At 39.1% G+C, this 28,000-nt stretch overlaps 1 protein-coding gene across 16 annotated transcripts in view; it reads left to right on the top strand.

The window, feature by feature from the left end:
* The window catches only part of PLEKHA5 (pleckstrin homology domain containing A5), a 165,810-nt gene that overhangs the window by 72,240 nt on the left and 65,570 nt on the right, over window positions 1-28,000 (top strand). For 15 of the 16 annotated variants that reach the window (XR_014952114.1, XM_085569562.1, XM_085569561.1 and 12 more), the window contains 2 exons: window positions 22,977-23,060; window positions 23,944-24,064. Coding sequence is in view for 15 of the 16 variants with exons in the window: in XM_085569562.1 (XP_085425688.1) it covers window positions 22,977-23,060; window positions 23,944-24,064 (205 nt within the window). In the remaining variant the exon portion in view is untranslated. Of the gene's footprint in view, window positions 1-1,785; window positions 4,848-22,976; window positions 23,061-23,943; window positions 24,065-28,000 lie in introns of those variants that run through there. The other variant, XM_021535141.4, reaches the window with a different exon arrangement.

Here is a 28,000-nt window from a genome sequence, read left to right as displayed (position 1 = left end):
GAAATTTCAGATGACCAAGACTCTTGGTGGTCATCAAGTTCAACCTCATGCTCACAGGTAATTCCAATGCCAGATCAGATTGCAAAGGCCCTTGTCCAGTTGAGTTTCAAAAATCTTGAAGAAAGACTTGGAATCATTCTCTGTTCATGAGGCTTGGGGTTTTTACTACTATTATTATTTTAATCTGTTAGAATGTGCTTTATTGCAGTTTATGACCATTGCTCTTTTTACAGTTCTGAAGAGAGTCTGTCCCATTTATAAATTCCATTAAGTTATTGAAAGGCTGCAGTTAAGTCCCTGCTTTTGTCATCTCTTCAGGCTAAACACATGAATCCCTTCAACCTCTTCTAGCACATCACATCTCCTAGCCCTGTAGCCTGAATTCTGTCAATTCCTGGAGTTGCTGCTGGGGTGGAACTATTTTTTCCCTAATCAGCAAGTCAAGCAGAGCGCAGCATCATCAAGTTCCTGGATAACAGCACCCTTGGGAGAAGGGCTCAGGGTGGTCACCCACAGGCAGCTCAGCAGGCTGGAGGTGTGAGCAGAGTGGAGCAGGCTGGAGTTGAGCAAAGGCCAGTGTGCAGGTGGAGGAGCAGCAGCCCAAAAATGGCCTGCGGGTAATGGTGGGAGACAAGCAGGATGATGTGCTGTAATGGGGATGAAGGTTAACTGTCGTGGGGAGAATGGTGATTATTGCCATCTCTTCTGGAATAATCTGTCTGGTTTTGGTCACATCAGTGTGAGAGAGAGGGAAATAAGCATGAGTGAGTCCAGCACTAGCAGGCTACAGGGCCAGGAGATACGGTGTGCTAGAAGGGGATTCATCTGTGTAGCCTAAAGAGATGACAAAAGCAGGCACTGAACTGCAGCCTTTCATTAACAACATGGACTTTATAAATTATCTTGGTTTGAAAAGACAGGTGTCTGCTAAGAAAGGCAGGAACCTCCCTTAATATGGAAAATGTAAACCCTCTCCTGAAATTAATAGGCTCTCAGGCAAAGGTGTAGGAATAGGAATAATGGTTCTTAACTAGGAAAATTAAAAATACAAATGCAATAATACAAGAAAAACCAAACCACTGCCAGAGTCAGAATAGACCTGACAGCCTGTGGGTCAGGGAGGTGGCAGCAGTCCCATCCCATGGTGGCTCAGCCCTCCAGCACTTCCAGCTGTGCTTCTTCTGGAGCAGGGATCCTGGACAAGGGGGGAGATTTCCTCTGAAGCTCCAGGGCTGGTGGAGATGGGCCTGGGCTTCCTCTGGGAATGCAGTGGGGAAGAAAGCTGTTCCTCTGGGAATGCAGTGGGGAAGAAAGCTGTTCCTCTGGGAATGCAGTGGTAAAAGGCTGCCTGTGGTGTTTCAAAAGTCAGATTGTATCCAGGTAGGAATGCTTGGCTCCTCCCTCTGGGCAGAGCATCTCCCCATGGGATAATGGAATTTTCTCAGCCATGCAGGGACACTCACTGGCCCATTAACAGAAGAGATCTCCTGGAGGGAAGATTGGATGTGGAAGAGATAAAGAAAAGTGCCCAATGAACAGAAGATACCTGCCCCACCTCTAACATATGGGAAAATACAATACAGAACCCCAGCCATATCTTTCTACCTAAGACAAATGAGACGGACCCTCCTCAGAACTCTCAAAAGAGCAATGGTCATAAACTGCAATAAAGCACATTCTAACAGATTAAAATAATAATAGTAGTAAAAACCTCAAGCCTCTTGAGCAGAGAATGATTCCAAGTCTTCATTGAAGATTTTTGAAACTCAGCTGGACAAGGGCCTTTGCAATCTGATCTGGCATTGGAATTACCTGTGAGCATGAGGTTGAACTTGATGACCACCAAGAGTCTTGGTCATCTGATATCCTTGCATGAGAAAAGATGATTTACATCCTCTGTTACATCTTTTTTACCTAAGGTTTTTGTATATTATAGCATTTACACTGACTGTCCATAAGGCAGCCTGTTGAACTAACAGAAGCATGTCCCCTAAATCAAATATCTAAAGACCTTAGTGAAACAACATGATAAAGATCTTAGTAAGTTAGACATGAACATAAACCCCTGAATTCTGTGGAAAATATAGGTAATATTACCATGTGGTTGACTATACATATGTGCCCAGAACAATTTTATTTTCCCCTGCTCCTTAGGTTCAGTTATGTTGTTTTGTCTTTGTATTGGTTTGGCTGAAAAAAATTCTTCTCAAAAAGAGCAAATTATGTTTAGTGGAATAGTCTGTAACTCTCTAGTTCAACAGTGACAAAGTGTGTCCTGTTGTCCTGTTCTGATTTAGACTGTTAGGATTAGTCTTAGCTGTCTTATATTTTTAGGATGTTAAGATCTTTGTTGAAAACTATGGTGCTTCAGTACTGACTGCAATCTCAGAAGGCCTTCAGAAATAACTGTTTTTTAAATGAAATTGATAACTGGAAAAATATAGAAGGTCCATGTAATTAAATATTAAAATTTCCTCTTTCAAAATCAACCCTTACATTCTGGTAAGCTTCTGTGTCTCAAAACTGGTAGATCTTTGTCTTCCAATGTCATGTGCTAATGCTTCATCAAGTCTTAACACTGAACTCAGGCCTGGAGGCTATTAATGAAATTTAGATTCTTCTGGAAATAGCACAGCTCTTACAGTGAGAGGCTTTAATGCCACAGAATTAACAGGAGATTAATTACTTCTATAAAACTTATCATATTCTATCAAAAAAAAAAAGAAGATTGCTAACTTCATTTCAAGCAGTGGATCATTATTGTAAATTAAATGTGCCAAGCAAGAGAAGGAGGCACAGTGTCTAATATTGACCACTTAGCACATGACTGATGGTAGAACTCTTACATTTTCTAACTCATTTCTGCATTGTTAATATTTGGCTCAAGTCTCACATTCCATACTTTTTCAGAAAACAGCATTTTGCAGGTTTTGCACCCCAGATTTTTGCTATTCTAAGTGTGACGGTTGAAATTGTTTCAAAATAGGTCACTTGCCTTCGGGGTTTAGCACTTGTGGATTTTGGAGCCAGCCTCTTTCTGCCACAGAAGGGTTTGATGATCTCACCCATTAGCTCTGAACAGGCTTCTGGCAGGAGTGTCCTGGGCACTGCTTGAGCACTTGGCTGCTTCTCTTTAACCACTTCCTTCCTGGCCCCCACGGCAGCTTGTACCCTGCATTTATTTCTAGTTCCTTCTGCCCCCCAGATTCTGCTCACACTGAAAATTGAGGGATAGCTCAGGTTTCAATCCCCACTTTAAGCCTTCTCTGACTGCCTGCCACTTTTGGGGTGTTTTCCCAGTGCTATCAGAAGAATGTTTTCTGTTGTTCTAACTTAATTTGCCATTTCTTTGCTTTGAAGGCTTGTGTTCTCTCTAGATGGTTACTTAATGCATTCCTTAGGATTTCTCATCTTGCACGAGTGGCATCACTTTTTAAAAAGTAGCAATTTATCTTGTGAATTTGCATTTTTTTTTCTGCAAGACTTGTCTCTTTTTAGCTCACATGTTTTCAGTAATACATGTCCCAAATCCAGGCCTTTTCTTTGCAGAAAGGCTTGCACTGCCCTCAGTGTGGTTGACTAAAGGTAGTGCTTGCCCACACAGTGCCACCGTTGATTGCTAACCAGCTCTAATTTAGGATGCTCTTGGCTCGGGACTGTTGGAAATCTGTGGGCTGTCATATTTAAAGATGTGTGCGATGCTGATTTGAAAATATTCATGAAGATAATCTTTGATGTTTAGGGTTTTAATATGAAAGACCTCTGCTCTCTAGTCTAAAATTTGGGTTTTTGTAGAAGACCTCAGACATCCCTTCAGCTGCAACTTTGCTTTTTACTATTGCAAAAGTGAATTTTATGCACCAAATAATTTATTAATGCTCTTCATCTCCTTCTTGCTTTATGTTTTTAAAGTAGAGTATTAGGCCCTGGTTTTTCTTTCTCATATAGAAATTTCCTGCAGTGCCTGTTGTGATCATTTCTTTCCTTTCTGTGATGCTCTTCACAGTGTTTGTAGCTTCCCATGCTGCATTAGTAGTTTGGATGCATCTATTTCAGCATTAAAAGTTCCTGATTTTAGCACACAAGCATTATGGTTTTTGCTCATTATTATTTTTTTTCTTTCCATCCCAAAAAAATGTTTCCCAATGGAGTTGGGCAAAATCCTGAGGATTGAACTTCCATTGTGGGGCAAACCTCGGGGCAGAAAGAAGTCAAAAAAGGGAGAAAGGTGACCTGGCTGAGGGCACTTTGCCAGGCCAAGAACTTCTCAGCTGAGTTAGCTGGAGCTTTGTAGACAGATGCCCAGTGATGCTGTGGTGCCATCTTTGCTCTTCCCCTTCATTTCATGAATTTTCTGCTATTGCTGCCAGAAAGAAAATCTTTTCAGGTTAAGACAATTAGAAGAGATAACATTAGATTTAGATAACATCTGGGGCTCTTTTTGTGTTTTGTGTTTTTTTTTTCCTCCTTCACTTCCTTATGACTGTAATAGTTTGTCTAAGCTTGAGATATGCTGTTAAAATCTGTGCTATTATCTCCTGTTGAAACTTAATCCTGTAGTTAAACATTTTGTTTTCTGTCATGTAGAGGATGAGATTTTATTGGTAGGAGAGAGTCAGTAGTTTGGAGCTGCAGTAACATTTCAGGAATAAGTGACATCACTCTGGTATCAGCTTTCTCAGAGTCTAACAGTCCTGACAGCTGAGTTGCTTTTCCTCTGGGTCAGCCTTGTGCAGTACCCATTGGGAAACAGCTACCAGGAGAACAGGGTTGTCCTCACATCCTTACGTGGGTTTTCTTGTTTGTGTGTCAAGCCGTTGTTAAAGACTTAATGTCTCTGGAGACAGGTGAGTAATTCTTATACATTTTAATGATTGTTTTTCCTAAGACATAAAGCATTTCCTCCCACTTCGGAAAAAAATGCTTTTTTTTAGGTTTTTCTTAATCCAGCACTCAATAACTCACAATACATGCAAAGCAGAATACAACTTTGTTAGTGTTCAAGTTAAGATTTTAAGTGGAAGCCTAATTGTGGGTAGAAGTTGTGTTTATTACTTACAGTAATTGTGTCTGACTTCCAAGATTTTTATTTAGACATGCTTGGCTGCTAAATCATGTCATAGAGATTGAATGTAGCGAGAATTTTAAGGGTTTTTTTTTTAATTAGCTTGCAATACTGAATGAGAAGTACTTTCCAAATAGACACTTGTAAAGTACCTGATTTTAACACACGGTTCATATGGCAGTGTTACTGGATGCCAGGTTTCAGATGTAATTCTGAGGGTTGTAGATGCTTGTGGAGGGCACAAAACAGAAAACAAAGTACATTTCCAGTCAGTGTATATATCTGTGCATATCACCTGCAAAGCTGGATGTTTGTTTCTCTAGGGATACGTATATTGAGCTGCAAAATCTGTCAGCATAAAAATCATTTCGGAAAAAAAACCAACAGCCAACCCACAAAACAGTATCTGGTCGAGTTTAGGATTCAAATAATTGAAAAACATTTCAGTTTCCACTTCATGGTAACTGTTTTCTCTTCATAAGACAAATATAAAATACATGTCTCCTTTTCTCCTCGCTGGCAGTTAAAAGTCTAATTATAGAAGTGCTGCAGTCCTGTGGCACTTGGAACTCTTGTCAGTTTCCAATTTTGAGAAGGTTTTTATTTTTTATAGCTAGAAAATTACAGCACACTTATCTCCAGAGAAGCATTTAGCAAGGGAAGCTCAGGGTTTTGCTGTGTCACTTTGGTTTTAGTTTCTTATAGTGTTCCTTTAAGGATGACAAGTCTTGATGGATGAATAAATGCAAAAAAATGTCTTACTTATCTGTTTGAAAATTCTGGGGAATACTGCAACTCATCTCAGTAAAAGTTAGGTATTGATTTTCATCAGGAAATAACTCCAGACTGAATTTGGATGGTCTGAATCAGAGCTGTGGGTGGATGTAATAAATCAGCTTCCAGAAACCTGTGCTTAGGGTAATTTCATTAATGCAGCAACTGGCAATTCTTGTGGTACAGTAGTGTGGTGGTGATACATTGCAGATGCAGAATTGATGTAACATTTATGATTTACGTGATTTGGAAGATGACTGTTAGCATTGAAGTTCCTTTGTAGCTCTGACTCTTCATGTAGGTGGTTTGGTTCCCAACCCAGAACTAAAAACAATGAGCTGTGGGAAAAACTTTTGAAATTCTGTTGTCGTGAATAGAAAAACTATTTTCTGTGTCATTTTAGTTCCCAAATAAATTCTGATGTTGAATTTAGATAAATTTTAATGTTTCCTTTTAATGAGATGTTTATCTTACCAACTTGGTACCTTTTTTTTTTTTTTCTCTTAAAGCTTGATAAGATAAATTTAATGTGACTTTTATCACTGGTTTGTTTTGTTGGATTTTTTTAGTGCGTTTGAGCTTAGCCATAATAGCTTTTATGGGCAGTTATATCAAACTGTCTTCAAAGATGTTTAAAGTGCACTGTACTTTTTGATATATTGAATGTACTGTTAGATGGAAATAAATACAGAGGCTATGCACAAAAATGAGGTGCTGGTAGCATTTAAGGTTTGGAATTGTATAGATTGAATGGCACAAATAGCTGTTGTGCTGTTTTGTTGACAGGAATTTAGGATTGGACATAAACTTCTAATTTGCTGCTTTGCTTTAGCAAAAAAAAAAAAAAAAAAAAAAACAAAACCAATGCAGATATACATTTAAGTTAATCAGTTAAGCATATTATAATGTGCTTAAATTCTTTCCAGAAACGAAAAGGGAATGGAATGAGGGGCCTTTCTTAAGTACAGATCTAGAAATGCTTACTGCATATGTTCCTTGATCATGGCTGCTAATATGAAACTTACTGGGTTTGTTGGTTAACTGTCTGGAGCCATAGTTGGTATGGTGATAGCTGGAATTTTCCAGTTACTTTTTCCAGCCCATAGGAGTCACATTCTAGCTTGTAAGTTTCCCATTTTCTTGCAGGATTTGGGTTGTTGGGTGGTTTTTTTTTGTCTGTTTGCTTGTGGGTTTTTTTGTTTGTTTGTTTTTTGGGTTTTTTTTAAGGAGAAAAGGATATAGTGTAAATAAAAGCAAGTTTTTTTGAACCTTAAAATATATCTTCATTTAAATGTGTGGCTACCAACACATAAGCTAGAAGAGGATTGATGTATTTAAAATGTGTTACTGAGCTACATGATAGAAAGAAACTTCTGGCTTTGCTTCTAAACTGAGCCAGGTGTATCAGTCTGCCTATTTTACTGGTGAAAGGGGATTATATATGGTTCTTCTGGTATTGAAACTCCTGTTTTATCTAAATAAATACGATCTCTGCTGGAACACCAGGTGGGAACATTCATTGTCACCTGCAGATTCCCTTACCTAGCCGTAGGAACAGATTTTTTTGCAGTAAACAAGTGAAAAGCTGTCATGCAGACAAAAATTTTCAAAAACTTGAAGTGTGGTGTTTATTTTGCCCGGTGGAGAGAGGAAAGGAAAAATTTCTGATTTCACCTGAGCAGTGATGTAGTTTAGCACCATTATCATAGAACAAATTCTTTACCTCAAAATACTTTCTGCCTAATGAGGAAAAAAATGTACAACATTCATGGCAAGGCACTATTGCTTGTTCATACTTGCTTTTGGGTAAGCTGATGAATTAATTGCTTGAACTTAACTTTTTTTTATTTACCTCATCCATTGGTCTGTTTTCATTTGCTAGAATGTTCTTTTTTTTGCAAAACACTGAAAACACTTATTTTGTGAATACCATGTTTGCTTTTATAACATAACATATTATGATATCAAGCTTTTAGCTTGGCATTAAATCATTAAAAACTTTATTTATGAGGCAATGCCAGTCATTCTAGGGTTGGAGCTCTCCAAAAAAAACTGAAAATAAATTTTATCTGACGTTGTTTGACCGATATGTATTTTGGCTTCTGCATTTTCTGCTCTCTTAAAATGCATGAAGTAGGCTGAGTTATTTGGTTTGGGTGGTTTTTCCTTAATTACCTCCAGGACAAGGGCATGAAGAGGGAGGGGAGACCATGGCAAATGTGTTTTGCTGACTTGGCATTGGCAGAGTCCCTGCCTGAGGCAGGCATGGATCAGGAGCATGTTGGGTATTAGCACAACATTCTAAACAGCAGGCATGGGGAAACCTCCCAGCCCAAGGCATCAGTCTGGCCAAATTCCCTAAATTCCTACTCCATGGAGGAGTTCTTCAAGTGACAGTTTGTTTTCAACATGCAAAACTTACTTTAGTCCGCATTCTTCATGTGGAATGAGGAATTGCTGGTGAACTGATGTAATTTTTTTTCTCCTCATAGCCTTCTGCTGTTAAAATTAATTGCTTTATGAATTTCTGCAAATTGCATAGGAGGAGAATAATATTCAAAAATACCTTCAAGGGCTCTGTTTTCAAGGGACTCTTTTATTGTGATGTCCACCATTAAAAAGTAACATTGTTGTCCATACAACTCTAGCCAGTAGCTTATTCTAGAGATTTCATTGCCACCTTCATCAGAGCAGGATGCACAAAACCAGGCTGATAAGGAGTTAAATGTGGTCTGTGATTCCTGTTCCATGAGCTCTGTGTGCCTGGAGCTCCAGTGGGCACCAGGAATCTGAGTTTAAAGCAAAGAAACAAATAAATGCTGGTATTTTCAGCCAGGAATGGCCAGGGGTGTTGGGGTTTTTAACTCTTTGTGCCAATTCTAAAGTGTTGTACAACTCCAAACCTGCTGGCCATAAATACATCTTCAAACTTGCCAGGCTTTGGAGTTAGGAAAGGGAGTACACAAATAGAGAGGCTGGACCCCCATAAAGAATACAAGGAGATTTGGCATGCCAGAAGAAAATCATTCAGAAACAATTGAATGTCAGAAGGTACATAACAAGTAGAACTGTGCTGAGTTGCTGGAGAGCTGTAAAAATTCTGCATAGCATAGTTACTTTATAGATCTGGAACATCTCTAAAGCTGCTGATTCTGCAGAGTCTATAAGGTGAAAGATAGTGTAAAAACATATTCCTTTACAAATCCTCTGTTTTATAGTCTTGAAATGTAGCCTAAAATCTGCTTTCTGCACACAATGTGTAATCCAGAAAGAAAAAAAAGGTGGGGGAATGAGTTTTCACTTCTGGGTTTTATATGAATATTCCCTGCCTTGCAAATCTCTTCCTTATGTTCATGTTTTCTACTGGTAAGAGGAGAATTGAGTAATACTCCATATGGTAAACAGCAGTTCATTTGACTTCTTTGGATACAATTTTACTAGTCCTTTAGAAGTGTTTCCAAAGCCAGATTCAACAGAAGAAATCTTAAACAAGTTCCTAAAGAAGTCAATAAAAAACAATGTTCCCACCCAATACAGAGGGTGGTTTTCCTGGGGTTTTCTTTCCTATTTTAAAATCAAATGAAATGATTGCCATTGAGTGTGAGCCCAGTGTTCTTCTGTCCCTGACCCCTTGCTCTGACACAAATGAAATAAAATGATTTTCACTTCCCATAAGGTTTCTCAATGAATTGTGAGTCTTCACCAGGATATTTTTCATTACCGTGTAGTTACACTCTTAGAAATGTCAGGTACAAATGAACTGCTCTAACATTAAAAACACATTAAAAAGTCACTTTTGCCTGCTTGAGACTGAATATGTTCTTACACAATAGTCAGCTGTTGCCAAAAAAGCCAGTTCCATGTAACTTTGCTGTACCCTGAGCTTGAAAAAAAACACCTGAGAAGAAAAACAACTCTCAGATCCTGGCTGTCACTGAGGTATCAATTTAATGGAAGGTCATTGGAGGCATCATGTCTGTTCAGGTGGTGTTCTCCTGTAGATTTCTCTGCTGCTGCAGTTTAACCTTGAAATGCACAACCTGATGTGCCATTTGCTGAAGCAGAATGTGTCGCTGGGTCAGCACAAGTCTTTAATAAATATTAATTGTTATTTCTGTTGTATTGTGAGATAAGGATACAGTTGTGAGATGTAAAACTAGGGGACTACTGAATTACAAAGTTTTTGCTGGGTATTTTTCCTGCAGAGCTGTCAAATGTGCTGACAGTTCACTTTGTAAATAAACTGTAGTTGTTCCTCTGCATTGATGAAGTAAAAGGATAATGCACATCAATCTGTGTAGGTGTTGAAATCTAAGATGTGAAAATACAAGGGGAGGCAGCCAAGAAATGCTTTTTGTCAAATGGAAATTTCTGGACTTCTAGAGCCAACAGTTTGATTATATGAGACCAACAGGCATCAAAGTGATTGACAGTCTGCATATAAGCTGTGGGTGGCAGATGTAAACTCTTGATCAGATGGGGCTGTAAAATTTTGTCTGGTAAATTGAATGATGATATATCTTGCTACCTAAATGCTGTTTTTCTTGTGATACTTACTTTGGCCGAGTCTCCTTTTAAAATACCTGACTGTGTACAAGAAGCCCTTTCTAAAAAGAAAATCTTTTAGTGTAATGTATTTATGATAACACTTTAATTCATTTGTTTACCCATTATACAGATTTTTGTTCTTAATTTTAAAAGGCTAAATTGCTTTAATTAGAGAGAAAGTGTTAACTCTTCATCTGCTCTGCTTCCTTACCTGATAGTGAGTATTGGTGTTGCTGCCTCTTCAACCATCTGTCTAAATTGTGGTTTTCATTTATTTTACAAGAAACTTGGCATTGAGATGGGAAGAAGTAAAACATTCCTTAAGGAAATAGGATTTAATCTTTTAGTGTCTCACTTTTTTTTGCTATTTGTTAGGTAGACTAGTTCTAAAAATCAATTATTTTTCTCAAAATAACTTTTATTGTGGATATTTTGTACATGGGAGCATCCTTTTAACTGCTTTTCTTTAGTAAAGTTTGCATTTTTGAGATAATTTTGGGAGAAGATGTTTGAGTAATGTGAAAGAATTCTGCACAGCTAGGAATCTTGAATATTAGCACCATCTGATTAACACTACTATAACATAACTAACTTTTTTCTGTGTATTCTGAACTAACGTAACAGAAGGAGGATCCTGCCAGTTTGGATAATGCATATAATAACAGATCAAGAGAAAGCAAACTAAAACTGTGTTTGAAAGAGGGTCTGTTATTTGGGTGTTTTGCTTTTGTCGGTATGAATTTGTTGCCTAACCTTGGGACATTAAGACCAGTGCATCTAGATTGTAGAACCATAAAATCACAGAATGGTTTGGCTTGGAAGGTCCTTAAAGATCATCTAATTCCAGCCTCATGCCATGAGCAGAGACACCTTCCAGCAGACCAGGCTGCTCAGAGTTCCACCAAAACTGGCTGTGGACATTTCCAGGGATGGGGCAGCCTCTCTGAGTAACCTGTGCTTCATCAGCCTCACAAGGAAGAATTTCTTCCCAATATCCAATCTAAACCTACTCTCCTGGCCCTGTCTCCATCTCACCTGTAGGTTCCCTTCAGGTACTGGGAGCCTTCAGCTGGGTCACCCAGGCTGAGAAATTCCAAGTCTTCCAGCCTTTCCTTGTGGGAGAGGACCTCCAGCCCTCTGACCAGCTTGGTGGCAGAGCAGAGGGGCAGAACCACCTCCCTCAACCTGCTGGCTGTGCTCTGGGTGCAGCACAGGATGCTGTTGGATAAATGTTCAATTTTGTGTTCAGTTTTGGGCCTGATAACAGAGGCAGGGCACCAGCCTCCAGTTTCTGGTGGAATTTGGCTCTGCCTGTTTCTGTGTCACGTTTCTCAGCCTGTTTCTTGTCACAGAATCACAGAATAATGAGGTTGGAAGAGACCTCTAAGATCAAGTCCAACCTATGCCCTAACACCACAACTAGACTATAGCACCAAGTGCCAAGTCCAGTCTTTTTTTTAAACATCTCCAGAGATGGTGATTCCACCACCTCCCTAGGAAGACACTTCCAGTATTTTATTATTCTTTCAGTGAAAATTTTTTTCCTGATATCCAACCTAAACGTTCCCTGACGTAGCTTGAGACTGTGTCCTCTTGTTCTGCCAGTTGCTGCCTAGTGGAAGAGATCGACCCCACCTGTCTACAGCCTCCCTTCAGGAAGCTGTAGAGAGCAATAAGGCCACCTCTGAGCCTCCTCTTCTCCAGGCTAAACAACCCCAACTCCCTCAAACATTCCTCGTTCTCTGGGTTTCCATTGCTCCCCTATCATATGCATCAAAGCAAGGAGTTGATGCTGTAGATCAATAGCACTAAGCAGCACAGAAGCAGGGCTGGTTTTGCTAATTGCTGACAGGTATCAGTACCAGCAATTAATGCAGACACTCACTTAACTCTGACAATCGGAGCTAAACTCACCGCAGCAGCAGTGAGCCATCACTGTAGATAAGAGGCTGGGTCCATCTGTACTGATGATCTCTGCCTGATAAGGATCTGTGTTGATGTTGCACCATGTCAAAATATTATACTCTTTGGTGTTTTTCTGTGGATAGTGTAAGGATGCTTTTCCTGAAAAGGAGTATTTTTTTCCTCAAAAGCACTTGAGGCCTGCCTACTCTTTATAAATACTTGAAGTTAACAAGATGAATAATAGGCAGTGGTGAATTTAAAATGAAATAAAAGAGGGGATACGTGGCTTCTCTGCAGTTATATCAGGTCCTGAAGTTCCCCCATAAGCCTGATTGGCATCCACACCTCTAAAATAAAATACATTCTATCTGCACCAGGATTGTAACTCTGGTTTAGGAGCAAATGAGCATTAGGTGTGGGTGTTTCAGGAAAACGGTGTAGGATCAGTTTTAAAGGATGTGAGGGTTCCTAGAAAATCCTGAGATAATTCCTGATCTACTTGTGACGTCAAACAAATCCCCAAACCAATTTTATTTGTTGCTGATGTTTTAATCTTTTGGAGACTTGTAGAACAACTTGCTGCTATTCTTCTAAGGCAATAATATTATTATTTTTCTGAGTTGATCAGCTCCTGAAGCTGCACCCAAATGAGCTGAAAGAAAGGAGAGCTAAGCGAGGCTCAGCTGTGCCCTGAGACCTTGGGATGACAAGTGACAGTTCAGTGTTCCAGTTCAGTGCCACACTTTGTACCCCATGTGTCTCTGGGCTTGAACTTCACGTCACAGGCAGTGAATATTTTTAATAGAGTTTGTACTCTTTTGTCTTGAGATGAATGCAAGCCCACACATGGTGTAAGCCTCAATTAATTATCCTCTGGGGTCTGCTGCACATATTTGCATATGCTCTATCAGTGGACCACCAAGATTATTCAATTAAATCCTCACAATGGCTTTAAGAAGGCCAGTGATTAAAGCTTTAGTGATGACTGTTCATTTATAAAATAATTATTTTTATAAATTTCAATCTCACTGCTTATTTCTTCCAAATTAGGATCTATTGGGGGGGGACAGCTTGAAATGCAGGATGTGTCTGAATAGGTATCACAGTCACAACTGATAGACAAGTGGGTGCACCAACATTTCAGCTATTTTCTTCTGTCAGATTGCTAAAAGATAGATTTCTAATAATTTTCCAGATGACAGTGACTTGGCAGAAGTTTGCCAGACCATTTTTCTCTCTCAGCAGATTTAGGAAGGGTGTAGTTATGACCTGATGTTTCTGATATAAGTGCTTTATAAGTATGGTTTTCTTCTAAAACTTCTGCTGAATTACTAATAGAAATGTGGTTTTATTTAATAAAAATGTTTGTTTACCAGAGGTGTGATTATGTGGTGACTATGCCAATTCCCAGGTATCTAAAATGATCACGAAATGGAAGTTGTGTAGCTTTCTGGAGACAGTGCAATGTTGTTACGCTTTTGTATAATCTTAGCTAAGATGATTAGAGGATAGGTGTGATTTACACAATCTTAAGAAAACACTAAATGCAAAAAAACACCAAAGCAACCCACCATTCATTAAAAAAAAAAAAAAAAACCAAAAAAAACCCAAAAAGCAAACCAGCCTGAGTAATGATAAATATTACCAGATGAGAGAAAGAGAAAAATGTCACCGAAGATAAATATGGTATTTAACTACTTCTGTTAATGAATATTGTTTTTTTGATCCAAATGTGCTTAGAGAGATTTGCAAGGCAACACTGTGGTTTTACCAAATGTCTGTTGAAACTCTGCTGTTGAATTTGAGGTAGTAATTCACTGAAATTATACATATTTTTCTGTTTTTATGGATCTATTTGATTTATAACTCAATAAATGCAGGAGCTCCTCTACAGTTCTATAGGAGTTTTTTGAACAAATGCATAACTGTTTCCACTTCAGTAGGTGTTAAACTGCGTAAATTGTCTGCATTCACTTTTCATATAAGGATCTTTAGCATTTTTTTCAAAATACAATTATTGAAAAACGGGTTAAAATTGCTAAGAGGAATTGCTATTAAAGTTGCTTTCTCTTGTAAAATATCTCTAATTTTCATACAGTGAAATGGAAGCATAAGTCAGAACTGCCTTCTGAATTTCTATTTCTCATGCTTGCTCAAGAGCACATCTCTAGGCTTTTAATAAATGAAATAGGCCAAGGCTTGCATAACTGAGCTTAGTGGTATGTGGTAATTTTCTATCTAGTGAGCTTTGAAAACAGTAAAAGTTGCTATGTAACTATAAAAGCATTTGCTAAAAGTTTTTATTTATTTTGATGCTTGTAGTTGTAGAGGGGGTGTCTAAGACAGCTCAATTATCTCTAATTTGCTTCGTGTGATGAATTTCTTCTGGTAGTGTTGTACAGTGTGCTCATGCAATCTGTGTTCATTTGTAAATTCAAGTCAGGTTTATTTCTTGTTCTGAAAACCTCTAATACTGTATGTGCAAGAAAATACCAATTAATGGTTTCTAATTAACCCCTATCAATGAAATGTCCCAATTTATTAGTGTGCTGATCTGAGTGGGCTAACTCCAACAGCAAAGAAAGCTTTTTCTTTGTTTTGGAAGAGTTTTTTGGTGGTTTTTTTTTGTTTGTTTGTTTTGTTGTTGTTTTTTTGTTTGTTTTGGTTTTTTGTTGTTTTGGGTTTTCATTTTTGTTGTTTTTTTTCTTTTCTTTTTTTAGGGGGGGGCATTTTTGTTTGTTTGTTTTTGGGGGTTTGGGTTTTTTTTTTTGGTTGGTTGTTTTTATGTTTGGTTTTTTTTTTTTAACTGAATGTGGGCTTTTGTTGCCCTCTCTACAAGCTACCTTTTACCAGTTCTACCCTCTCTACAAAAGCCAGGGATCTCATAAAACGGGAAAGCTGGCCGGACAAAACGCACATCCCACCAATATGATTAATGCAACATTCTCGGTTTATTTGAGAGAAGATGGCAGTTTATATACACTTCTATATAGTTTACAGCTTACAAAGGCACTCTGATTGGCACGCTAACGTTGTTTACCTTTGCCTTAAGGTGGTCAGACTTTTCACACTGCAGCTCTACTCTTTATTTACACTCGGATAGCTGATTACTTTGTAGTTACCATAACATAATTTCTGACTGCGCCACAAGCTCTTTATTTCTAACTGCGTCAGAGGCTGGAAGGCCTCAGAAGGCCCAAATCCGAGGCCCAGACTGGAGTAGCTCAAATCTCATTCCAAACACAAATCATGCCCTCTGTCTCTCAGAAATGCTGCAACGCTCTACCTCCTCATGAGAAGCTGCAGTGTCTCTCCTGCATCAGGGCAGCAAGATTTTGGAAAACATTAGCTGATCAGACATCTGCTGTCAGTCTTCACGCACAGACCGGGTCAGGCTGGAAGGGCGTCTGGTCCCACCTCCCTGCCCAGGCAGGGCCATCCCGGAGCACAGCGTTGTATCCAGATGGTTCTGGAAGTTCTCCAGAGAGGGAGATGACCTCCCTGGGCAGTCCTGCTCCACAGGGTGGAGGTTCTTGTGTACAGCTGGAACCTGGGCATCGGTTCCTGCCCAGTCCATGCTCTGCAGACAGGGACAGACAGGGATGAGGTCCCTTCTCAGTGCTGAGCAGCTCCAGCTCCCTCAGCCTTTCCTCCTGAGAGATGCTCCAGTCTCCCCACCATCCCCAAAGCCCTCACTGGATCCCCTACAGCAGCTCCATGTCTCTTTTGTCCTGAGGAGCCCAGAAGTGGACACAGCACTCCACGTATGGCCTCCACGGGGCTGAGAAGAGGAGGGTGACATTTGCTTCCTTCCAGTCCTCATCTCAGAGATGATGATGAGTGTCTTGCCAGCAGCAGCCAGACTGGAGAATCCAGTGGTGCTTCTGCTCCACAAACCACCTGCTGGACCTTGCTGCTCCAAACCCTGGTTCTCTGTAGAAAACACATTGTGGGGTTTCACTTCAGAATTGTTAACTCCAGTTCTTGGAATCTCTCTAGGGAGTTAAACTTTGAAGGATCCTTGGGTTTCTGAGGCCTATAGACAGTTCTGCCTTCTAAACCCCACTTCACTGTTCTAAACTTAACCTCAGATAGCAAACGGTGTGTTGAGCATTTTTACTACAGAGTAATGCTTACAGAACTTAAAAATGTTCTTCATCTGCATTGCCACTGTCAAGGTACTGTATTAGACCCCATGCCCAGGGTCTTAAATGTAATGAAATGTTACATGAATTGATGACACAGGGCAGGTATATCTCACAAATTACCACAATGGCTTTGTGGCCCTTACTGAATCCCAGTATTTTACAAATTCCCAGATACGTTACCTGCAGAATGAAAGACACCTCCCACAAAGTTCTGGGAACCCTGAAAAGAGAAACTTTTTCTGACAGTGGAGTGATTGATTAGAAAGAGGAGTTTTTTATTAATACCACCTCAGTCTGTAATAGAGTACAGGCTCTTTTAGCAAGTATTTCATCCTAGCATTTTGAAAGAGGTTTTCTTAAATGTTTGCTACATAAATGTTTGTTACATAAACTTAGTTTTATGTTGGAAATGTGAAATGAGAGCATGGTAGTCATATCTGCTCAAGAGAGAAAAGGCTGTTTTCATATTAATATTGTCACTGGAATATGAGTGTGGGTTTAGAGTGGTCCCATTGAGAGGAAGGTTTGTAATTTTGGGGCAGCAGTGCTTAATCTTTTGGAAAATAAAAATAAAAGCTGGAGTGCAGTCAGTTGTATATAAATGTCCAGATGCTTTTCACTACAGCAGCAGCAAAGATACCAAAGCTGCTATAACTGAAACTGAGGAGGATTTGAAGGGAGAGTCTTACAGAACTGGCAGGCTGCCTGAAAAAATAAACTCTGAGCAGCCCAGAAAAATGGTGGCAGCAGTAACTACACTTGAGGTGTTACATTGTCTGCCAGGAAAATTAGTAGAATTTTGTCTGCACCTCCCCAAAAGCGTGTGCATGCACAAAGGGTCAGAAACACTTTGTTCTTAGCAGCGTATGGGATATGTTACAGGTCTGTCAGCACTTTGGGACTGGCTGTCTCTTCACCCCCACTTTTGCTGGGGCTCCCTGATGTTAAGTTACCACACTCAGATGTTTCCCTGCAAAGCCACGCAGCCCTGTTTCCAAAGTTGTAGTTGAAAAACCTTAATTGAAAAAAGGCTCGTATAATTCTAGGGTATGATAGCACTGGCAAAAAAGTGCTTGCATTTGCTGTTTGCTGTAAAATGTGGCATTACAGATTCAGTAAAATAGAAGTGGCAGTATAGCCACAGACCACATTCTTGCTTGTAGTTGTGTAGGGACTGCATTTACTTAAATTTTTTCCAAGTTCAGGCAGCCCTTAGTTAGGTAACTGTAAATGCATTTATTGCTGTTAGAAATGAGATATTCTTATGCTACAAAGAAAGCACAAAAGGTAAAAAGGGCTGATTTGATTAAACCCCCTGCCCAGGTGAGGAATGAAGGGCTTCATTCACAGAAGCCAAACAAGTCTGCCCTAGACTTGTCTTATGTTTTTATCCAGTTGAACCTTACCTTTAAATACCAGTGCAGAAATTCAGCATTAATGCAGAGAGAGTGACATTATTGCTATGGTAATCTTGGTCTTCTTACCTTATTTGTCATCTTTTCAAGTGTTTTGCCATAAAAATGCATAAAACTGCTTCTCATAAGAAATATCTCTCAGCATATTTGTGCTATATTGGGATTGTGTGTATCCATAATAGGGATTAGATTGCCAGTCTGTAGATCTTAAGACATAGAATAAATGTTAGGAAGCAGATATTTGGTGTAGCATTCATCTGAAACGTGTTCTTCAGTGCCCATTTGTCAAAAGGAACAGTGTTTCTAAATTAAAGATGTGGAAGGCCTCCGAAAAGTTGGGTCCTGGTTTGTGATTTTGTTTGTATTCAGCCTTTGCTTTGATGGCCACATTGACAATAAGCAAATGAGAAGGCCTTAGCACTGAGGAACACATTAAGAAAGGCTACAAAGAAAGGGCATGAGAGAAGCTTTGAAGTGGCATCTAGTTTTAATTTGAGTGGGAGAAAACCAGATGTGTCTTCGGGAGCCCTGGCCCAGCTCTTTTTTTTTAAGAGGATGGGGAACTCAACCAAATCACTCAATGGAGAGACCCGAAAACCAACTGTTTCCACCCTGGCACTTTGATCTTTGTTGCCACTTTTGAGTGAACTGCTCTATCCCAAAGGAAAAATGCTCTAACCCTTCATTTTAACTGTGTGCATCATCCTGTACAACTGGATTGCATATCTCCTTTTTCCATTCCAACTGCAGTTATCTGAGTTAATTTCCTATGCAATATACTGCCAGAGATGCTAGTGACTTCAACATAGCAAAACTGATCAGAATTTTGATTTGCCTGACTTTTGTAATGTGTGTTAGAAAAAAACATTGGTACACAGCGTTTTGGGTCAGCAGTCCTGAAAACAAAAGATGGAAAACAAAGAAACCTGCTTGTGTAGGACTTCTGTTGGCAAGCTCTGCACCTGGCATGATGTGCTTAGTTGCTGCTTACAGATAGAATAATATCTCTGAATGATATATTTGAGGGTTGGTTTTTTTTTTTCAGTAGTCCTTGGATCACATTAGACAAGCAAAAAGATTGCTGTAGACTGTACATTTAGTGAGTAGATTAAAACTACACTACCAAGGTTTTTTTTTAACATGTTCTAGAAAATAAGTAAAATAATCTTGTCTTCTGAAGAGATTAAGAGTTTCAAAGGATGGAAAGGAGAAAGTGAGTAGATAAGAAGGCAAATAACATGAGTCAAATTCAAGGTTACTGTTGTTTCTAACCTGAACAGGATAAATTCTTTTGCTCTGGGGGCTTGTCCATGTGCTGCCTTATAAATGATGCCAAAGCTTGCAGCTTTCAGAGGAAAGGATTGGAAAGGAGAAGTTTGAAAATTCTGGAGAAATAGGGTCAAGTTAAGCTGATGCTGTTTGGCTGATACCAGTTGTCTTGAACTGTCATAACCAAAAATGGACCTTCTACCCAGGTGAGGATATTTTGTTGTAGTTTGGGTTATGTGTTTTCACAATTATTGTTGGTTTGGTTTAGTTCAAGTTTGATTCCTTCATGGCAGGTATAAAACCACTACTGGAATCAAGCACAGAATGTTGTCTTGATACATGCAAGTACGATGCTTTATTTTACATTGAATTGCTTCTCTCATGTCATTTTAGTGTAGATTTCTGGAGCCTAGCACATTCCAGAAGCAAATATTAAGGAGGAATAGTTTGTGGCACATACCAAATCTGGAGAATATGCTCATGAGTAGTAATGAAATACGCGGGGAATTTTTGCCTGTCTTGTCTCTAGTGCTTAACATGCCATTAATACAGACCCTAAAATAGTAAGGGTCAGTTAGGGCCTTTAGGAAAAGTGCAAAAGACTTTGTGTGCGGTTGTTCTGTGTTCTTAAAACATGTGAAAAACTGGAAGGAGAAGCAAGAGGATGGACTTCTGCACAAGTGAAAAGTAACACACTGGCTTCTAGCTGGCTGTGTCAAAGTGAATCACTCTATTTCTACATAATAAAGTACAGACACATAAATATGTAGGGTAGAAACTCTGAATTACACATTGGACTTGGTATAAAGTTGAAATTGGAGTTCTCAGTAAAATTAGGTTTTTGCTTTATTTCCCCTGAGATTTATTGGTGATGTATAGATTATTGTAGTATAATAAATGAAATTCTGTGTGTGTGTAGGCAGAAGTTTATGGATAACTGAACAGCTGTCTAGATTGGATGTTGAAGATTGTGAATATCAAACTGTAGCTTGGTTTAAATAAAACTCTCTCTGCTCTGCAAGATAAGAGTTTGAAACAAATGCCTTAACCTACTATGTGGGAGGGTTATGACAATAATTATCAAGCTTCACTACACCTTGCACAAGTATTTTGAGGCGTCTTGTCAAAATACCAGGTAAATTACTGCCAAAAATGCACTAATTAGATGAGTAATGAAAAAGTTTTCAAATGGAAGTATTTAAAATCTGTTCATCCAGTTAGACATATTTACAGTCATCACTCTTAATTGCACAAGCTGAATTTCCAGTGTTCACCCATGAGATTTCACTCGTGTCTAAACTGAAGGGAAAGAAAAGCCTGTTTTCTCTTTTTCTTGAAGGGAAAAAAAAAAAGCCTGTTTTCCCTTTGCTTTACCCTTTTAGAAGGAAGTGACTATTCAGGTCTAGAAGGAAAGTGCTGTGCAGTCCTCAGGGGCATGGTTCATGTCTGTGATATAGTGAGGAAAACTGTGTTTTGTTCAATGATTTTTTTTTTTTTTTTTTTTTTTTTTGGAATGCTAACTTTTGATGTATGACTCAAACCTGGAGCAAAATGCTTCCTCTGCTCTCCTTTCCCACTTTTCTGACCTCTCCCTTCTTTCCCCCCTGATTTTGTGTGGTTTCCCCACTGCAGTCCTTGGGTGTGGCCTCTTCCTGTATCATCAGTGAAGTGCACTCACACAAAATATGGGATGTGCCTCCACCTGGGTGGACCTGAGCATTTCTGGGGCAGAAGTCCTGATCCACTTATTTCCACATTTATGGATGTCAGCTGACAGTCACCTGTCAAAGTTTAATGCAAATAAGAAGGCAACGTTTTGGCAAAGCATTTTGGCCAGCTCATCTCCATTGTGTGTTTTGGGTTTTTTTTTTTCACTTTGATGTGAGAGTTTCTGAAATGTTGGGGGGGGGGGGGGCGGTGAGGAAGGGTTTTGGAAGGGAAGAAAAAGAGGACTAACAAAAGAAAAAAAAAAAGAACCCTCAACCAAAGAAACCTGGATGCTTCCTCAGGAACGTTATGAACCCAAATTCTCTTTAATCTGGGTAGATTTCCTTGAGAGGCATTGTATGAGGAGGGCAATTAGGAGTGACACAGACTGTCCTCGGAATGTCTCTTTCCTGTCTCCTCCTTGTAATTGATAGATTTCTGCAACAACAGCTCCTTCAGGGGCTAAACTTAGAAATCTGCTGAATTTAGAGCAAAGATAAAGTACTGGCAATTGCCAGCTCATCAGTTGAGCTCTGTGACATAGTCTCTCCATTTAGGCATTAGTAGGTTTCTAAAATCTCAGTAAAGGAAGTGCAAAGAATTGAGCTGTCTTTCTAATCTTGCACTCTTAAGTTTATGAAGCCTTTTCCATTTATTCACCATGAAAGTAGTGTGGGTTTTTTATTAGGCTTTTGTTTGGAGGCAACTTTTAATCAGTAATGCTCTATAGTTGCAAATCGTTATGATCTAAAGAATTTTATTTTATAAGTGGAGAATATTAAGATAGTCTTGTTAAATTTGGGTTGTTACATTTATGAAGCATGGAGGGCAGAAAGTGTGACATGCATGAGATGAGCTCTGCTTCATAATTTTGGAAGTTCAGATGGTTAAATGTATAGGCAGTAAAAGAAGATGGTGTTAAGGATGAAGTGACTGTGGAGATCAATTAGTCCAACACCTCTGCTAAAGCAGGGTCACCTAGAGCAGGAGGCACAGGGTGGTGGCCAGGCAGGTTTTGAATCTCTCCAGAGGAGGTTCCACAGCCTCTCAGGGCAGCCTGTTCCAGGGCTCAGTACTTTTTGCTCATATTCAGCTGGAGCTGGCTGTGTTTCAGTTTGTGCCCCTTGCCCTGCCACTGAGCTCTTGGCATTCAAGATATATCTTGGCACTCTTCAGATATGTGGATGCACTGATAAGATCCCCCTCAATCATCTTTTCTCCAGGCTAAAGAGGCCCAGCTTTCCCAGCCTTTCCTCCCAGGGGAGATGCTCCAGTGCCCTCATTATCCCCATGGCCCTCACCAAACCTTCTCCAGCAGCTCCTTGTCCTTCTTGCTCCGAGGGGCCCAGAACCCTCCCCTTTCTCTTTTCTTCAGAGGCTGCAGAAATCAAACCCAGACATTTCTTCCCTGTGTGGCAGCAGCTGATAGTTCTTGGATTTGGGCAATTTCTTCCAAACTGTGGTAGCTGCTGTGATCTACCAGGATCTGCAGTTCAGGGGAATGAGATAATGCAAAGGGAGCATTTTTGTGCTATTGGGGATGAAGCTCAGCCTCCCACCCACTGGAAGACACTTATGAGCAGCATCCTGAATTAAGAAGTCATGTCTGCAAAAGTAAAACTGTGATTGCATCCCCTCACTCTTACTTCAGTCACTGGGTATTTATCTGTAATATTGGAAATTTTAAACTAGTGTCTTCATGTCCTGAGGATAAAGACGATTGCTTTAATCCTTAACAATTGTTTTAATCCTAACAGAGCAGTTATACGTCTCATGTTAAACTTGTCCTTGTCCAACTGAAACCCTGTTAATGAATACATAAAACCATAGCTGAAGTGAATTATCTATGTTCATATATGAACTAAAACCACTTTTACTGTTTTTAAAATTCAGTGGTTGCCAACCCAGTGCCAGTGTCTGGCAGTGCCAATGAAGATTCTTCAATATTAGTTTTCATCCTTTTTCTTTGTGTATGTGAGTGTATATATATATATGCATTTGTGAGTGTGTACACTATTATATGCCATAATGAAATATTCTTAATTTTTTTCACTGCACTGGTACATTTGATGTACTGTATTTACATAGTTGAATTGGAAAGTCAAAACATACTGCGTAATACTTTTCCTTCTCTCTCTTTCACAGTCATAATGAACGAAAAGTAACCTGCAAACATCCAGTGACAGGACAGCCATCACAGGACAACTGCATTTTTGTTGTGAATGAGCAGTAAGTGCCTGTTGTTTCACTCTGTAAAACACAGATTTTAAAACCCATTAATAATGAAGTCAGTGATTACTAGTGGTAATATTTATTTTTTCTAAATCAGATCAACATGTAGATAGTTTTACTTGTTTAAATTACTTAAAAGGAATGATAAATATTTTATACTAACTTTTAAGTTATAAACCAGATCTCAAATTACTTGAATGATAGAAATGCATCACATTTATGTATGCACTGTATGAATTTCTTCTTGTCACTTTAATTATTCTGTAATTTTAGTTAACAACCTAGATATTATATAACAATCAAATAAACTTCCATAAAGGGATAAATTTTATAATCACTTAGGGACAACCACAAGCTGTAATGTTTTGCCTGATAGTTTCTCCTCAATTGATTATTTCCTTGGCCAGTTTGGACACTTTCTGAATCATTGGATAATAACTGGGATTTGCTGTCTTAGCATTAGTTCCTGGGTGTCCTGCTCACCACCATTGCTGCAGCACCTCACTGGTGGCTCCAGTGAAAACCATCAGAACTGGCCAAATTTCACCAATGGGCCTGTTCTCACCCAGGGGGGACAAAGCCAGAGGGGGCCTTTGGAGAGCATTTCTTCCCATTTCCATCTCACACTCATTCCTGTCTTTTTCCCTCCCACCAACACCTGGCGCTAAGAGAGAAATTCTGTTTTTAAGCAACATGTTAAAATTCATCTATAATAGGATGGAGTTTAAAACACAGTGCAGGTAATTCTGCGGTGAAGTGTGAATTGCTTTCAAATTGGAAAAGTAGGACACAGGCTGTACAAAGCTACATCTAGGGGTGCTTGCTATTAGCAGTCTGCACACACAGCATGTTCCAGTACTATTACATATTCTATTTTCAGGACTGCTGCAGCAATGTCATCTGAAGAAAAGAAGGAGCGACCAGTAAGCATGATATGTGAAGCAACTAACTATAATCTGACATCAGATTATGCTGCTCATCCAATGAGCCCTGTGGGCAGAGTAAGTCTTTATGTCCAAATAAATTAGAACTCAAATAACTCAGTTATTCCACAGGGTACTAGACAATGCTGTCTGTTAGTATTCCACTGAAAAAGAGAAACAAAGCTTCTATATTTTTCAGGGCACTCAACTCCTTCCTCGTTTAATTTGGAAACTGAAGTGTCTCAAACAAATTGTCACTGTAGCTGTAATTTTTATCAGGTAACTCAGAGATCTTATGACTTAGACGTAAACTTGAGTTGACCTTTCTGATCTGTTTGAACAGCAAAAACCTGAGTGACTGATGTAGCATCCCTGTTGCAGAAATTGCTCCATCACAAACAACTGCCTGGATGTGTCCAGTAAAACAGAGTTGGGATTGTGTGCAAGAAGTAGCTGTGAGAGATGTGGGAGGTGACCCTGTGCTAAACAGCAGGTGACACTGGGCCAGAAGCAGAATTCCTGGCTTCCCAGAAAAATTCCTGCTAAATGTTTAGGGGAATCCTAGGGTCACCTTAATTTATGTTTTATTTCTCCAGTTTCTCAGGAGGTTAAGCTAAATGCCCAGATGTTCTTACCAGCTTCTAGGTTTATTGGATGAAGCTGATGAGCCTATTGTGTGCATATTTTTTTTAAATTTTCAGCTTTTTTTGAAATAGAAGTTGCTACAATGTTAAGTGCCTTAAGTTTTCTAGGAGACCAAGAAAATGACTTTGATCAGTGATGACAGACAAGAGCAGTCATCTCTTCTAGCCAGTAGTTAACAGTTAAACAAGGGGAAAAACCCTGTGCTTTAGCTTGTCATTGAGAATGTTAACCCTGAGAAGTGCTTTTTCAGCAAACTAATCCGGCCTGCAAGGGAAAAATAAACTTTGGAATGCGTTCTAACTGAGCAAATTCCTTAATGTCAGAAACTTGGATTGAAATAATTGACTTACCATGTGGTAAGAAAACATCGGAAGGTTCCTTCAAGTGCATTTTGGAATCTTTCTGTTTTAGATATCTCATGAGACAGGCAGAATCCTTGACCTAAGTTAGAAAACTGTTATTTAATGAGAAAAGTATCTATTAATGTTGCTGGGGGGAAAAATAGAGAGTCACAGATATATTATAAACAGTAACAAAATCCATCACAACTTTCATATGATCATGTTTAAGTCCATGCAGGAAAACCAGTCTGAAATACAAAAAACTAGAAAACTCTCAAACAACAATGGTAAAAAATAAACTCAAAGCCAGCTAAGCTTTAAAACAACCAAGGAAGCAAAAAACCTAAGGTAATTTCTTGTTGGAGTCCTAACAGTGGTGCAGAATGCAGTAATTACATTGCTAGTTCTCTCAAAATTCATTTTCTGGGAAGCAATTTCAGGTTAAATATGCAAAATTAATTACAATTTAGGAGCATGTGTCTTACATTCTTCTCACTTTGAAAAGAGAAGTTGAAAATGCCATTTAGCCTAGTGTTTGTATCATAGTCTTAGAGAAAGAAATCAAGATTTCTATGGCCCATTTACTGTGATTTTTTTTATTTTCATTGATTAATGGCACTTTAGTTTCCTGTGAAAATAACATTTTGAAAAAATAGACTGTTCTACTTTTCATTCCTCCTGTTCTAGCTATTTAAATGCACTTAAAATGTTAGTCTGATTATTGTGGCTGCATGTGTAATTACTGTACATCAGTTTTTGGATGTGCATTTGTCTGAATTAGTGCAAGACCATTCAAAAACTGTTGGTTTTTGGGAGGTAAATGCTGGGAAAGTAGAACCACAGCTAATATCAATCTGCCTTTTCTGGCAGCTATTCAAAGATAATGACTTGAATCCTTTCTAAAGATGACTGCAGATATGCCCATGGGTTGTACCTGGATACAAAATGGATTTTCTTTTCTTATTCATGTCTTCAAACAGTAAAGTCTGAAATTCTAACTTCTGACTACAATATGTAGTTTGTAGTATTGTATATATAGTATATATATGTAATATATACATTATATATTATAATTATATATATAATATGTATTATACATATATATGTAATATTCTATTATATTAATATAATAGTAGTATTGTGTATTGTAGCACAATAAAACAGGAATAAAATGGTGAGAGAAGTTGCAGAGAATTAAAGAGGAGAAGGATGCTTCGGGTTGTTGCTAAACCAATTTTTTTTAGGTGGTTTTTGTTTTCAGAGATAACTCATGACCACACCTGATATTGGAAAGTAGTGAGGAATGGGAAGAAGTTTGGGAAACAACTAAAGTTTCAGGCAGTTAAGGGGTACAGGAGAAAGTTTTCCTTGCATTAATGTTAACTGATCCCAGATAGATAAAGAATATGGAGAAGTTGCTATTTTCTGTCAGAAAGACTCTCTGGAGTCTATTGCTGTTGCTGACCAGAGGCCAGTATGAGGTGAGGCAAAAATCAATTCCTGCCCAGTAAAAGTCTTAATTCTAATCTTCCTTTCCCACTGTATAGATGGGAAGGGCCAAATAACAAATTACAGCTCTTCTAAGTGCTGCTGATTTCTTGTTAGCTGGAAGTGTATTTCCAGACATGAAGGCAGTAGCACAGACCCCTGGCTGTGAAAACCCACAGGCTTCAGATTGCTACAGTAGTATTTGTTTTCATCTCTCTGTAGAATGAAGAAATTATTTTTGTAGTTGTCTTTATTTTCAATCTTATTTGTCTCCCTGCTGTTAAAATCACTACCTAGACAAACAGGATTGTATGTCATAAATTGCTTTTTAATGTGTAAAGTCAGTCACATCACCAGTCACCCTCCATGGTTCAGATCTGCTGCTCTTCATCACTGTCCCTGATTATCAGCAGAATAAGGTGAACACATTTTTCTCACAGAAAGTGGAGTGTTAGCCCAGGACAGCTGCTGAGGAGCTCCAGGTGACTCCAATACAGCTGGGATGTTTCCCAGTGCCCACAAATATTAATTAGTTTGTTAATAGATATTTCAGTTCAGTCCAGATTTGAATGGCTAGTGTAGGTGTAGCCATTCAGGTCTGCTCAGGGTCCAGGTTAGCTGGAAATGTCTGATTAACAGAAATTAAAATTATTAGTTACTATTAAAATTCCTTAGCAAACAGCACAGGGAACAGGAGGGGTGTGAAGGGCATTCCTGGTGCTCAAAGCTGGATGTCTGCACAGTGTATTTTATGATTTATATTCAGATCAGCCCAGTAGTGCTCCTTGTGCATCTTGTATTTTAGTCCTGCCTAAAAGGAATCCAGTTTGCTTTATTATGCAAACCAAGGCATGCTAGGAGTGAATGATGGGGAGGTTTGCTTCAAGAGCAACCTCCTGGTCCAAGCTAAAATGCTGAGGCAGAAACCCGCTCAGCTCATGGAAAAGTGCAGCATTGGAAGGCACCAAAATTGCCTACAAAAACCCAGAAGGAAGCATCCTATTATTTTGTGGTTTGGAAGATAATGTAAGCCTTGAACACTGGAAATATATTTTTAAACAGAAGTTAAAACTAAGAAAGATACAGATGTTTACTCTCTGAGTTTACATGCAGAAAATTTCAAGCCACTTGCAGAGTGATGAATTGTGCAGTGCCAGATGCTGACTGCTCTGTTGTCCAGAGTTCAAAACCCTGCTGGGTGTTTTTTCAGTTTTGGAAAACAGTGAATATCACTGGCTGGACATCCTGGCTTCTTTCTCAGCACTGGGTTTGTGCAGGGCTCTTCCCACAGGATCTGATTTTGGAGGTATCTGAGTTGCTGGGACTTAGAATGGATCAGATGGTACCAGGTGTGACTCTGCTTGCTCTGTTACCTTCTGCACCTTCCAGCAAGTGATGATTGTTTGGATCATTCCTTCACTAGCTTCTTTTTGCCTTCTCCAGATGCTGGAGCTGGGCAATATGTCCTGTATTTTTTTTTCTCTGTGTGTGTGCTGTGGGCTAAAAAGTACTTGAAATCTTCAGTTATTTTTATTTTTTT

This window comes from Lonchura striata, chromosome 1A (assembly GCF_050655825.1).
Source record: "Lonchura striata isolate lonStrDom1 chromosome 1A, ASM5065582v1, whole genome shotgun sequence".
Classification (NCBI taxonomy): domain Eukaryota; kingdom Metazoa; phylum Chordata; class Aves; order Passeriformes; family Estrildidae; genus Lonchura; species Lonchura striata.
Note: the sequence above shows the minus strand (reverse complement) of the source record. Positions and strands in the feature narration are given on the sequence as shown.